We start from the raw sequence: 14,320 nt of genomic DNA on the forward strand, positions 1-14,320 counted from the left end.
CATGTCACACATGTCATGTGTCCTTAAGGGGTTAAAAAATAATAAAACATATTTAAAAAAAAACTTTTAAGGGATGTGACACTTCCAAAATTCAAGCACACTTTAGTAATTAACGGGCATAAACCCTTTGTGACAGAGTGCCAGGACTTTCATGATGTAAAAGGGCTTGGTACCAAGTAACAATGTGGCACATTCTTGCATGTCTGATGGTGACACAAGTTATCACAGTGCAATTTTTTGGTTTAATTAAGCAACCATAAGCTCAAGTGTTGAAGATGACGGACTGTACTTTGTGTTCATACATAGGATTGCTGTTACAGGGAATCATGTGAGAGGAAAGGTTCAGTGACAAAAACAATGGAAGCACAAATTGCCTCAGTCTGTGCATCTATCTGTTCCTTTAGGGAGGTTTCCAGTTAACGGAGACCGTCAAACCAACCGTCAAACCAACTTATAGTGAACCAATCACATACCACCAGATTTAGTGGGACAAGTGCCCCAAAATTGTGACAGTGACCGAATCCAAGATAGTCACAACTGTGAATGCCCCTATTCTAATGGAGAGGACAGAGTTCCACAATCAGCACTCAAAATATTGAGGAATGTTGCCCACATAATTTGGGAGCAGAGGAGATGTGTGCACAATGACTACAGCGTTCATATTTGGCACTTTTAACTGTATGCAAATGGTATGGAGGGAGAGGCTAAAAAAAGCTATATTTAAAGGGGCGCTCCAGGCTGTTATTAACCTATTGTTTTGTAATGCATTCTACAGTCTGGTCGTTCAAAAACCTGCCCTCAATGCATAACAATAGTACATGATTTTGGCAATTTCCCAATTCTGTTCCATTATCGATACAAACAAAGCCTGTGTCATTATGTCTTCATAACTGGGGTAGGAACCACTAGTATACAAAGTATACAAAAACTATTAAAAAAAAAAAAAAAAAAAAAAAAAAAAGGATGAGTTTTAAAGTTTCATCTTCCTGCACACATTTGATCCACCTCAAAACGTAGCATGGACAAAGATTATCTCATCTTGTTCTATAGAGCAAACTGTAGGGTATGTTAGATCCAGCTTTGCAAGGGTTACAAGTGTATGGGAGATGGGGTGATTAAAAGATTTTAACCCCTTAAGGACACATGACGTGTGTGACACGTCATGATTCCCTTTTATTCCAGAAGTATGGTCCTTAAGGGGTTAAAGATCACTATGTACAGCTACATTTGTGCTTAGATCAGGGATTAGCAGAACTTGTATTTCAGATATCAACTTTCTACTTATGAAAGCTGTTAGTTAAACTACACAACCACCAATCCTTTGCTATGTTGAGGACTTGTACATTTGTGTTATTGAACACCTTACATTAGGACAGAAAAATATGCACATCTGTATAGGAACCAGCAAAAAAATAAGATTTTAGAAAGTGAAAAGGTGGGATATTGGAAGCACTGTTATTTACAGTCAATTATCTGGGGGAGGGGGGGAGACTACAAATGTGTAAGAGTTGTGTTGGTGCACAAGTCCAATAACGTTTGCATAATTATTTCAATTGGTTTTAAGTGGGTTATAAATAAAAGCTCTTTTTACCAAAATGTCCGTTTCACAAACAAGTAACTGTAACAGAAGTCCAGGTAATAAGAGCACAACCTACCTTGCACTATCAAGACATGGAGAAACAGAGGTAGTAAAATCTTGAGAGCCTTGTGTTTCTGGGCTAAACTCTGAAAGTTTGTAAGCACGATCTCCACTCTGAAGCTCTTCACAAGAGGGAGGTGAGAAAGCCTCAGTCATATTTTTAAATCCTTGGTTCATAGGAAGACTTTGAGAACGCTGCCTTGCAGCTTCCACAGCTTGGTTATGACACGACACACTGTCCTTTTCGCTAGAATCAGGTAGGCCAGGGCTGGCAAGTTGGTGAGAAGCCCGACGCTCCTTGTATTTTTCCCAGTTTGGAGGAGGTGGGCGAGGTGGCCCTTTCTTCTTTGTTGGAGCAGGTGGGTCTCTTTCTTCAACCTTTGCTAGGGAATTATCTCTTCTTTCTCTTACAGACTCTAAATTAAGCTGACTCACAGAATATGTCCTACCACGAGCTAATCCAGGGTCTGGAGGCCCTTCCTGAAAAGATGGCAGCTCCACTTGTCGGGGGGAATAATCACAGGAGAGGTCGCAGGATGACACAGTCCGGTGATACTGGGGCCATTCTTGGTCACTACCTTCGCAACAAGGTCTGAATGGGCCAGAATGGTGGAATCCAGGGTTATAGTGACATAATTCACTGTAAGAGAGACGACAATGAGAATTACAAGTCTGAGAAGCCTTTCATAAACTGTATATAATGTTTTTAAATACATACAGCCAGATATTAAAAAACAGCAATGCATGATTGAAAGGCCAAATATTGAAAGTTATCCCATTCAGGTTCTACAAATACTATCTTGTTATAACTCACCAGGAAACCCGGTATAGTGGCAAATGTCCTGCAGCTACAATGTTCGTATCGGAACACTTGCATAAATATAAATTAAGGAAATTAGTTTAATTTGATTTCCTGTACAGTTTAGGTTTGTACTACACTGACCTCTAATCACAAAGCAGGTTAGGAATAACATAAACCTCAAATAATCAATAGAATAAAAAGATTTTTTAAAAAAAAGTTTAGTCTAACTATGAAATAAAAACAATAGATTCATTATTTAGAGCATGTTTACATGTATGTTTTAATGAATACCGGCCAATGAGCAACTAGTACAAACTGTATCCCATCACACCGATACCAGGAGGATCCTCATATCAAGTGTGCAGCATTTTATCCTCGTATCAAGAGGATATTTTTTATTTTATAAGAAGTGCAAGTAAAAAATAAAATAAAAATATATATATATATATATATATTTTAAGAAATATGAATATAACTATATATTTGGCACTCTTATCAAACTTTCTTGTTTATTTTGTATTTTTATTAATAAATGTTAAGTGGCATCAGACAGCATATAAAATTTGCACACAATTTAAAAATATGTTTTGGAGAGAGCATATAGAAATGTTGCATTCTTTAAACAGAGTTCTGATATTTTATAACTCGTCACTGGGACAAAATTTGAGATGGACAGGGATACCTCAACTTAACATCATTCAACCCACCTCAACTCTTTGCCGAAGTCCCGGAAGATTCCCTTTTGCATTATGTTTTATAAACACATAATATGGTACGCAAGCAGGGTGGTATTTTTTTGTTGTTGTTTTTTGCTTATTTTTTATTTATTTTAATGCGACTGGAGCTACTCATGGCATAAGCGGGGTATATAAACACATAATACAGGCTACAGGTTACAGACTTGATAACCTTGAAATGCTTTAAGTTCTCAGACTGTATTCTTTAAGTCTCAGCTCTCCTATTCTAAGCAATCTGACTCATGGAAACATTATTTTCCTGTCACCGGCAGGGAAGGGAGGGCGAGTGTGTCTGAGCCGATCACACCCTCTACCAGGAACTTCAAATCAAAAGGAGTTAGCTGGAGAGTGGAAATATTTATGTGAAACCCAGACAATTACACACAGACCTGAGACAATACCAGCCTTCGTATAAAGTCTATGAATGCAGAGGGGGCAAAAGACCTAATGACACATTATGGGATGTACTTTCTTAAAAAACAAACACACACACAAAAAAAAAAACCTACAAAAGGAACTGAACACATTTAATTATTAGCTATCATAGGTCGGCATTTCCAAGTGTATAACTTTGTAGCAGACCTATAATCTGGCAGGCATATTTTGGGCAGGAAAGACGTCTTGCTTTGATTGTAATGGGCATAACATATGTGATACAGTTAACTGAAACACACTTATAGTGGTCTAGTGACAAAATGAAGAAAAGCATTGAAATCTATATGGTTCAAAGGCAAGGTGAAGGCATAACAAGTTTTCACCAAATGCACAATTTGTGACCAAAAAAATTAGATCTATGTGCATTATTTAAAGGACAAATATTCTAGATCAAGGGATCACAGGACGTATACATTGATTCCAACAATAAGATTTATTTATTTATTTATTTAGGAAAAAAATAGATCCTATGGTGACTTTTTTCAAACAGCATTTCTACACACAGATGCAAGAATCAGAATTTGGCAATCTATACAAAAATTAGTAGTGCTGAGCTGAATGTATTAAAGTATAGGCCTATCCTATTTATAATTTCCACATAAAAAAAATAAATAAATAAAAACTTGGGATCCTTACCTAAAACCTCTAATTTTAAAGTCGATTAAGTGGATGTGGCAAAGCCTGCCTAAAAGTTTTGAGTCCAAATGGTTCTAAATGTTTCTCCCACAAAGTCTTTAATTGGATCTCTTATTTCAGATATGTGGATTTGAGGCTGCCGTATTTGAAGTGGAGAGCATTGGCTTTAAATCCAACCATGCTTAAGGACTGCAATTCAATCATTACAGGCCTGGCAGTAGCCATAATTTTCTTTCTGAAATTCAGCTCTCTTCACAAAAGCCTACTCCAGCTGAGCAGTTTGTCAGTTCCTTAGTTCCTTACCTTGGTCTAGTGGGAATGCAAGAATGCGTGGGATCTGCCCTAGGCTATTCTGGAGAATAGTTAAATAAACCAAGGTGACATTCACAATAGGAAGACCCAATATAGTTAGGCAAATAGTATACATTACATCATTACAATACGTACTTCTATGTACCATCTGGAGAATAGAACACTGATGATCAATGAACACACTGGACGCGTAGATATTTATGCATACTTACTGATTTTGAGAAACTTTCAGAGAAATGGTACTATTTTTCTCAATGAGCAGACAGTGATAGCCTGAGAGCGTTAGCAGATACTCTCTGCCCAACACCAGCAACCAAGCACAACCTTCCTTATACTGTGACGGCAGAGAGCAAGGTAGCCAGGGCAACTGTGAAAGTTTAATCCCTGAAGGTTTGCCATGTCTCGGACACACCTGGCCCATAACAACGTCAATGAATGTGTTACTTCCAGTTTTCAAATATATCTCTGACTTATGTGGTTCTACAACCAACTAGCCATGCAGGTCAATTTGTACATGAAACATGAAGCAGATAACTGATATAAGAGAAATAGAACAATCATGTCTCAATATTTCTGGTTTTTACATTGTCCAGTAATTCGGTATTATACATGCTGATCCTGTCATATTTATTGTAGAAGTTGATGTTTTGGTTTATGGATTAATATACTGTCTCAACAGCATGATATAGGTATAATGGGTTACAGTTTATTTTTTTATCCTTTTCACATTCAGACATCGGGACCCACATGTGATGCCACAATAAGAAACCCAGCACAGTGAGCTGCCATGCACATTTTATTTATATATATATATATATATATATATATATATATATATATATATATATATATATATATATATATTTAAAATATTATAATCTACCTCTTTGACCATCAAACATGCAGTGCACAGGAGTTGTAAACACCAGAAAAAGTAGAACTGATACAACCATAAAGCCATAAGCCGCGTTCTCTAGTGTTTGCAACCACTGTGTCGCAGCACGCTTTCTGGCAGGTGTCGGGGTAAGGCAGGCGCTGGGCAGTCATGTGACGTGGGAGCGGCCGCCTTGACGACAAACGCTGCCCATGAAGCTGTCCCAGTGAGCATGCCCGAGAGCTTTGATGGGCTAGGGTACCGGTTAGCCGCCTACAGTGCAGGTCGAGTGGAGGACTACCAACTCTGCTTCTATAAAATTCTTTATTTATTTTTTGTAATTCTTTATTTTTGTGGTGCATTCAATGGGTACATGCGCTTGTAATGCCACTACAGCAGTAACAAGAAAGGTGGAGAACATAGTTTTACATACATATGGCATAGATGATTACTGCACACATTTTTATAGGAATGAGCATAGTTACAGGCTTAACTTCTGTGTCTAAAGTATATGCAAAAGTGTGTCACCGTTAGCGAGCTAGACATAAAGGTAATCATACTTAAGTGCGTTACATAACAGGTGTTTAACTAACATGCTTTTGTACTTAGGAGATGTTTATAAATCCTAGCGATTAAAACATATATACCTATACAGTGCCCCTTAAACGAGACAGCGGGTCCTAGTGTAAGCCAACCAAGTGTGTTATGACAGAGCAATTAGGTGAGCATTTAAAGTTCTTTATCTGGTATACAGGCTCAGAGAGTATTGTACTGAACTAGAGATCTAAGAGGGAGTGATCTAATCTGCTCAAGGTTTAAGATGGTTAGGTTAAGACATTTCAAAACTCTAATGCAGCAAGACATACTAATAGGTTCAAGTAGTCACAGGAGCCAACTCGAGATGCTACCCTCAACTTTTAGGCGGCAGTCCCCCCACATCTATATGCATAAACACTTCTGCCCCCTTAACTTGCAGCGTCCATGTTTATCAGGAGGACCGGAGCATCTCGACTCCGTGCCGATATCAGCCGATGCCCTGTGGGGGGGATCCAGAGTCCAGTGGTACTATCTGGGATGAGCTCAGTGGTATACCCGAGTGGGGGTCTGCCTCTCTACAGTGCCGGCATAAGGGATTCGGTGCAGTCTGTTCAGGCCCCATCAGCCGTGTCCAGTTCTGTAGACGTCTCAGAGTTCCTTTTTCATGCCGTGTAAGTTGGTCTAAGTTTGCCGGGCGGTTTCTGTGGCTTCTCGCTGTCGGCAATTTCAGTCGCTTGGGCTTACGGACTCTTCGTCTCTGCCTTTCGCGGCTTGGTTTGTGGGTTCTGGTTGCTCGTGGGGGTGCACGCTCTTGTTGGGAGATTACCGGCAATTCTGCAGCAGCTTTATATGCCCCAGCTTGTTGCTCCCTATAGGTTATCATCATCCAGAATTTGGCGATTACTTCATCTAGCTTGACCTCGAGGTCAGACTTCTCCATGTTCTGGGCGCACGTGGCGGCGGCCATGTTGCCTAGCTTTGATCCTTCCCGCTGCTCACAGGGTTTCACCGCAGGGGCACATGCTGGAAGGTTGCTTCTCTGGTTTGGACCGGGATAACCCCCGCCGGTCCCGGGGGGGGGGGGGAGCAGGGCATCGGTGGGACCGAACCTCCAGTGCTTGGGCGAGGAGAGCGGCCGCCTCTCCCCGCTCCCACCATCTGTAGGCCACAGTTTTCCACCATGAGCTTCCGACCTTACACACACTCAGTAAGGGTATCAGGCTTGTCACCGGTTCGCCCCTGATGTAGGTGGCGCTCCCCGGTATGATTTTTATCTTGATTGTGGCAAGTATTTGTCGAAAAGTGGCGAGTATAGCAGGAGCCCAGCTTACATGCGACTTCTCAGCTCGCTGGCTTGGCCCCGCCCCCTAAATTCTTTATTTTTGAGTGCAGAGTAAATTACAGACGTAAGCAATTACTTATTCAACATGTTAAATCAACATAAACAATTGGTATGGGTAGTCACAAGTTGTTTTTTTGTTTTTTTGTTTTTTTAATTCTTTATTTTTGGTCGTGCTTAAGAATACAATACGTACTGCGTTGCCACAACAGCAGACGCGAGGATCTGTAGAACATACAGAGATACATGTAGGATGACGTTGAGAACAGTTAGAGATAATATTATGCATCTTGAGAATACATCACAAAATTTTATATTTGGGGTACATAACACTTGGCTGGCTAGGTGAAGAATGTCTTTGTGACTAAACTGTTTCATTGCGTGCTAGGTAGATTAGTAAAAACGATTAAACCGAACCGTTTTGTAGAATAAACATGAATTAGTCAAGATAATGTAGGTGGTTCATATAGTAGCATTAATGGTTTGTACATCACGGGTGACTAACGGTCAGGATTAACCCCTTAAGGACACAACTTCTGGAATAAAAGGGAATCATGACGGAATATATCCGTCATCTGTCCTTAAGGGGTTAACTAAGTAAGGTTTTAACTGCTTAGCAATAACATAAAACAATAAAATAAAGCTGGTATCACGTTTGTTAGCAAAATGCGTATTGTGACCTGGATGTACTAGTCGTTAAAACTAGGCAAAGCAGTTAAACAGTTGTGTGCTTGAACATTATAGTAAGATTATAACATTGCATATCGTAGGGAGGAGATAGCTTGAATTTAGCATTTCGAGGTAGTAATGTGGTATCATAAATAGAGAGGTACAACCCAAGGGTTCCACTTAGTTAGTACGCTAGGCATATCAGTAATATGTTATTATGAAAAAACCTGGAGCCGAGTAAAACTTTGAAAAATGCAATTACACATATTAGAACAGTCCAGGCTAAGAATGCCCATGTGGGGCTATATAGTGGGCGCTACAGCCAATACCTAGCGCCGGTAAGTCCCGGGTGCTGTCCTTATTTGTTCCTCCCTTGTCTCTGCTTTGGGGGGCGGCTCCGGCGGTGCCCTGTGGAGCATGCAACTGCACAGTTACTTGTGTGGCGATGGTCTTTGGGTAGAGTCGATTCCTGCTGCGTGGCATGTCGGGATTTTGGTCGGTTGTGTTACTCTTTTGCGTTGCTCGTTTTGTATTCCCGGTTGGTTTAAGTCGCTGGTGGAAATGCGCGCCTGGTAGACATGGCGCCGTTCTCCTTCTTAGGGCCCGTCGGTATCTGTGTTGCCGGACGGCCATCTTGGATGCTTGTGGCATCTGTCTGTAGTAGTTGCGTCGTGCTGCAGGCCGTATCCACGAGGTCACCGTTCTGCTTGGTGGCGACTAGCTCCTCTGCTATGCAGAGTATCCCTGATGAGTGTGCAGAGCCGGTCAAATGTCTCCAGGGGGGACCTGGGTAGCTGGGCGTGGGTGCTCCGCTCTCTATGTTCATCCTGTGCGGCCATCTTGGTTGTGTCCTGTGTGCTTGTTCTCCCGATATGTCGTGTGGCTGGTTCGCCTGCTTTCCATTCTGGTCGTGTGTCACCAGTGGGGACCGGGACAAACCCCGCCGGTCCAAAGGAGGAGGGGGGATGAGTTGCAGTGGCATCGCTTAAGGGCTCTCGCGCCAGGGAGAGGGGCCGCCTCTCCCCGGCTTCAGTCCCAGTAGGCCGCATTTGAGTTTCTGTGCTCCTCGCCTCGACAGGCCCCGGGGTGGTATCGTTGGGCTCGGGGGGGCACCCCCAACGTGGGTGGCGCACCCCTGGGTGACTTTGGGGCTATATAGCCGCTGGTTTTGCCCCGGATTATGCCCGCTCGGCACGAGCTCGAGTCAGACGCGTCTGTACCGCTCAGTTGTCAGGCTCCGGCCCCCACATTTTTTCCTTTCTGATAGCAAATTAGTAACATGTGTTAGACAATGAGTGATATAATTATGAGAGACAAGCTACGAAACAGTCGAGTGTCATAGTGAGCTGATTTGTCTAGGTTACAGGTGTTTCAGCTGTGCTATAATACAAGGAGCTGTTTGATAAAATTATTCTTAGACAGAGGTACTGGTTTAAACTTCAAAAAGAGAGAGCACATTTTCTCTGCTGTTACCACCTAGGCTATGAACCTATTGGTGCTTAGGAAAATAAACATTTAACCCTGGTCAGGCTATAAATCAATGTCTATATGTTAAACAGGCTAGATGTAAGCATGTGGAGAGAGATGGTATAGACTTGTTGATTATGTTCTGCTGTTAGGGTCAGGTAACGGCAACTGTGGCGAGGTACAAATGCTGGCTAGCACTGCAAACTTAAATGAAAGAGGGCTAATCAAGATTTTAAAAAAAAAAACACACCCTCTCTCACAGAGGCATCGAAAGTCAGCCGACTCCCATAGTCGGAACGGGCTGAGCCCCTTCAGGGGAGTCCCAGTGAGCCTCAATGTTGTGGGTCCGGCTTTGCTTATCTTCCCCAGTCAGTGTGATCGCGGGTGTATCCTGTGCCTGGGTAATGATCTGTTTCGAGATCCAGACTGTCCTGTCTGTGGGGTAAGCGGTGGGTCTGGCTATGATGCGCTGTCTTCGGTGAGTGGTCCGTTGCAGCAATGGTGGGCGCTTGGTGTAGGTGTGCAGTTGACTCTATGATTTGGTGCTCGTTTGGCAGTATCGCCCGTCCAGTTTGTTGGGAAGTAGCTCGCCATCCGTGGTTGTGTAGTTTGGCCTGATCGGTGGCTGGATAAGGGGGGTGTTTGTGGCACTCTGCCTCGCGGGCCTGGTGCACGGTTCACTCCCTGGAGGTCGCGTGTAGGCTGGTCTCGCCCTCTTATCTCTCTTAAATAGGGAGGCAGTTTGGAGGATTCCGGGTACTTTACAAGCCTTTGCCGTGGCTCGGGGCGATTTCTGCCTGCTCATTTGCAGTCGGAGGAGGAATGAGAGCCTCCTGCTGCGCCGCCATCTTGAGGCTCTCATCCCCACCTGGGCCGAGGATGTCCGCCGTGAGGGTGCTTGTGGCTGGGGAGGTGAGTGTATTCGCTGCTGTTCTTGGTCAGTCTGATGCCTCCTTTCCTCCAGCCTCTGCCAGAAATTGTCTAATATTTTGTCAAGCTTGGACATCAGGTCCATCCGGTCTTCGACGGAGTCAGGGTGCCGCGTGGCTGTCGCCATGTTTGAAAAGTTAGTGGCTGTCTCTGCGAGTTCGGCGGCCTTTCCCCCTGTCTCCAGTATGTCAGTACAGCCCCTCCGATGTGGACCGGGATCACCCCCGCCGGTCCAGAGGGGGGGTAACGGGGCTCCAGCGTGTTGGTGTGGGTCTGTGGGCAGCACTGGCCTGGGAAATTGACCGTCTCTCCCACCCGGCTCCCTGTAGGCCGTATGTTTCAGAGTTTGCTGTGGCGGTGATTTGTCGAGTCTCTTACCTCCACCTGGTGTTGTAACCCGATCAAGCAGTATGCTGATCGCTTTGTAGGCTTTAGCTGAGATTAGATGAGGTTATAAATGCTTATTTTGTCAGATTTGGAGAGGAGCCCGAGCAATACACGTCTCTCCACCATGGCAGTCAGGCCCTGCCCCCCCTCCCCCCCCCCCTCCCCACTCTGCTTCTTGGCAAGGTAATTCAGCTCCTCGGGGTACCTGTCCCACCACTGGGTGACCACCCCACCGAACATCGCCGGCAGCCGCAACCTCCACTGGAGGGAGAAGACACCTGCTGGCCTGGGGGGGGGGGGGGGGAGAGCTGCAGTAGTGGGGGTGAGAGAGCCGATCCTGGACAGCACATGTAGAACCTGCAGTGGCAGGTGCTGGAGAACTACAACTTCCATCATGCTTTCTCCCCCTTTAGGCTCACAGAGCATCATGGGAGTTGCAGTTTTACAACAGCTACCTCTTTGACCTAGTAATAAAATCAGGGTTATTACTTAGCTGTCAATTGTGAGGAAGTGAAAGTGAAGTTAAACTGGTTTTATTATTTTAGGCCAAATTAGCCAAACTGAAAACAATTTATTTTTTTCTAGTTTAGTTTTATGGTCTAAAATGTGAAATTTACTGTGAGTTGCTGACAATTAAAAAGTCTAATATTAATAAAATGATAGAAAAAAATATTTTAAAATAATTTGGGGGAAAAGTGTCATTTTCTGTTTTCGGCCAAGGGCATCCTGAATTTTCGGTTTCGGCGCATCCCTAATTACAAGGATATCAAAAGCCCAACCTACATATTTTAATATGTAGTTGATATTTTCTCTCCGTTAAGATGATCACCGAGCTCCCAATAAAACCCGAGCTGTTGTCTAAAAACAGCTGGAGGACAAACGTTTTGTAAACCTTGAACTAAAGAATCAGTAATGAGAAGGAAGCTAGTCTAAAATCATTTCCCCTAGTATTACAAAGGGCAGACCTTATAAGGTAATAAAAAGAACCTTAAGAGAGGTCATTCCGAGGTCGCACAGGAAGTTAGTCCCACTTTGCTACACAAATTCTTACTAAAATTTGTTTGACTTTACAACAATGTCCATATGTTTACCAATTCCAAATGGCAACTCATACTTTAGCACATTACAAACGGATTTCCATTTAATCAACCATTTGAGAAATGTACTAGATCCTCCCCCCCACCCACCCTATATATTTACATATAAAAAATGCATTACTATATATGAAATATATTTTTGTGCTAATATGTATCTTTTCATTTATGACATTAAAAGCCAAGACCCCTTCTGTTTGCTGTTGAAATGAAGAAAACAAACACATTGCTTTTTGCTGTCCCGTAGTTTTCTACCTCATAGGAACATTTTACAGTCTGAGCTGTGTTACCTATTCTCAAATAATAAAAATGAAGGTGACTTCATCATCAGTTCTGGAGTGGGAAGGGGTCTCTACATTAAAATTGGGATACATCTAGACCCACTTGTGTTATATAAAGTGGTTATAAGCAGAGTGCAATATAGCATTACACATTTGGTGGGTCTTATTTACACACACTGTAGTATTTACACAAATGTGATTCTTATTTTTGTCACTTAGGTGTATAGTAACCAGTGTGTGGTTGTGTGAGCCGCCAGGGTTATGCATGTAAACTGAAAATGAAACCACATTGAAAAGTTTATTGAGATCGTGCAACTCATAAAAATGGGAGGAGAGTTTGTGTTTAGTTTTTTCTAGGATCTGTGAGATTGGACACGAGAGAAATAACCTGGGATGGTGCAATATTACGTCTGTCAGTGACCATTGAAAACTAGGCTGAATTGCTTTCTTCGCGTGTGCACACCTTTAAATTACTACTGCAACAAGGTTGTAAATTTCCATTCATCCTCTTGTCACTGGGTGGAAGTAAGTCCTGGTTAGCTCACTAATGATGTAGGAGGAAATGTAGCAGAACTCCAGTATTAAAACCCATCCTAGAGCCAACCAACTCCGTGCTCTCTAATCCTATCACTACCATCCAGCTTGAGGTCATCACACTTCATACACAGATATGTGATTCTTGCATTATCTGCGCAGCTGAAGAAGCTACAGGGGAGAGCCCGGTATTTGTAAAAAAGCTCCAAACCAGTTGGCATTGCTAATCTTATAGGATCATAATCCCTATAATGAGGAGGTTCACTTTAAAGGCCTAAATCTCCTTAAGCAATGAATACGTCAAAGTTATATATTTTACTTGTTTAGTAAATATATACCTACCAATTCTCCAGTGCTTTACTAGCATAGCACCATAGCACTTATCCCCATTACTTCGTACACTCTACTAGACTGACCCTGCTTTGGATCAGGGTGCACCTCTCTTACAGCCTTCATTGACATTACTTTATTTCTCGGGCAAATTAAGGGATACTCACTAAAAGCATAATTACAGAACTACAGCACATTGTTAAGAACTATAGGAGGAATTCCCTGCTCTCACCTGCAGTACTATTTTTTTCCCCTCGACATATTAGCTCACATTTCCCTGTGCCCCAACTCCTCTATATTAGCAGACATCACTCTCATTTCGCTATATCTTCTTATTCTGCTTCTTCATTACTCCTCTCTCCCTTACCAATAAAATCCTCCTTTCTTTGTAGGGTTCTGGACCTGTCTGCTTATAGACTAGTAGTGCCTTATGAGTATTAATATTACGAACAGCTGCAGGCCATTAAATATAGACCTCGGAGTACTGGGAGTTGCAGATGTGCAATCCACCCTATATACATAAAGAAATCTAAGAAGAGGTTTTGAGACAATTACAGGGATTTATACAATTGTACCTTTCCTATAAAAACTTTGCCCAGCATTGTTATTACTAAATGGCAGATGAATGATGGCAGTCCACTTTATTCTGTTGGCAGCTCCTAATTGCATGAGCAAGTGTCTTATCTAGCTAAAAAAATAAATAGTTAGCATGCACATATATGATGCTAAGCACAAGTGCATGTTCACCAATTCACTCATGCTATGACAGGGTGTGTAGGGATTGGTGTGCTCTCTAGCTATGCCCAGGTTATCATTGTGGAGACACAAGAATATCCACATTTAAGGGATTTTAGAAAACGTGCCAGGTACGTTAACAGGCATTTAGCTGGGAACTAGTTAAGCACAAAGCAAAATGTGCCCCTTTTCCCCCACCCCATCGGATCTTGCAATAACAACTCACACAGACCAAACTTCTCACCTCACAGACTGGCTGCATTTCCTGTTGATTTTCAGTGGTTGGTTCCATTCCTTCATTGACACTTCCTGAATCCAACATTCCACAGAGAGACAGAGGGAAAAAATAAACAAAGAAAAAAATCAGACAAAACAACAAACGAACACAAATGATTGTCAAGACTTTTCCTGAACTATAAACATTGTTAGCCAGCTCCCAATGTCAGTATTTAACGTCTATCAGTTTCTATTTTATAGAATGACCTTAGCCACTAGTTTTATACTCAGCATAGAGAAGTAGTAAGTATGGTTAAAACATATGGTTTGTGAATAAGTGGAACTGGAAAAGGCTGTACTGTTACA

General features: G+C 42.4%; 1 protein-coding gene across 2 annotated transcripts in view; it reads right to left on the reverse strand.

Annotated features, from left to right (window-relative positions):
- SHROOM4 (shroom family member 4) overlaps window positions 1–14,320 on the reverse strand; it is a 99,092-nt gene that overhangs the window by 11,955 nt on the left and 72,817 nt on the right. For both annotated transcript variants that reach the window (XM_063432239.1, XM_063432240.1), the window contains 2 exons: window positions 13,983–14,047; window positions 1,656–2,279 (listed from right to left, as the gene is read on the reverse strand). In XM_063432239.1, the coding sequence (XP_063288309.1) occupies window positions 1,656–2,279; window positions 13,983–14,047 (689 nt within the window). The remainder of the gene's footprint in view (window positions 1–1,655; window positions 2,280–13,982; window positions 14,048–14,320) is intronic.

Source organism: Pelobates fuscus, chromosome 9 (assembly GCF_036172605.1).
Source record: "Pelobates fuscus isolate aPelFus1 chromosome 9, aPelFus1.pri, whole genome shotgun sequence".
NCBI lineage: Eukaryota > Metazoa > Chordata > Amphibia > Anura > Pelobatidae > Pelobates > Pelobates fuscus.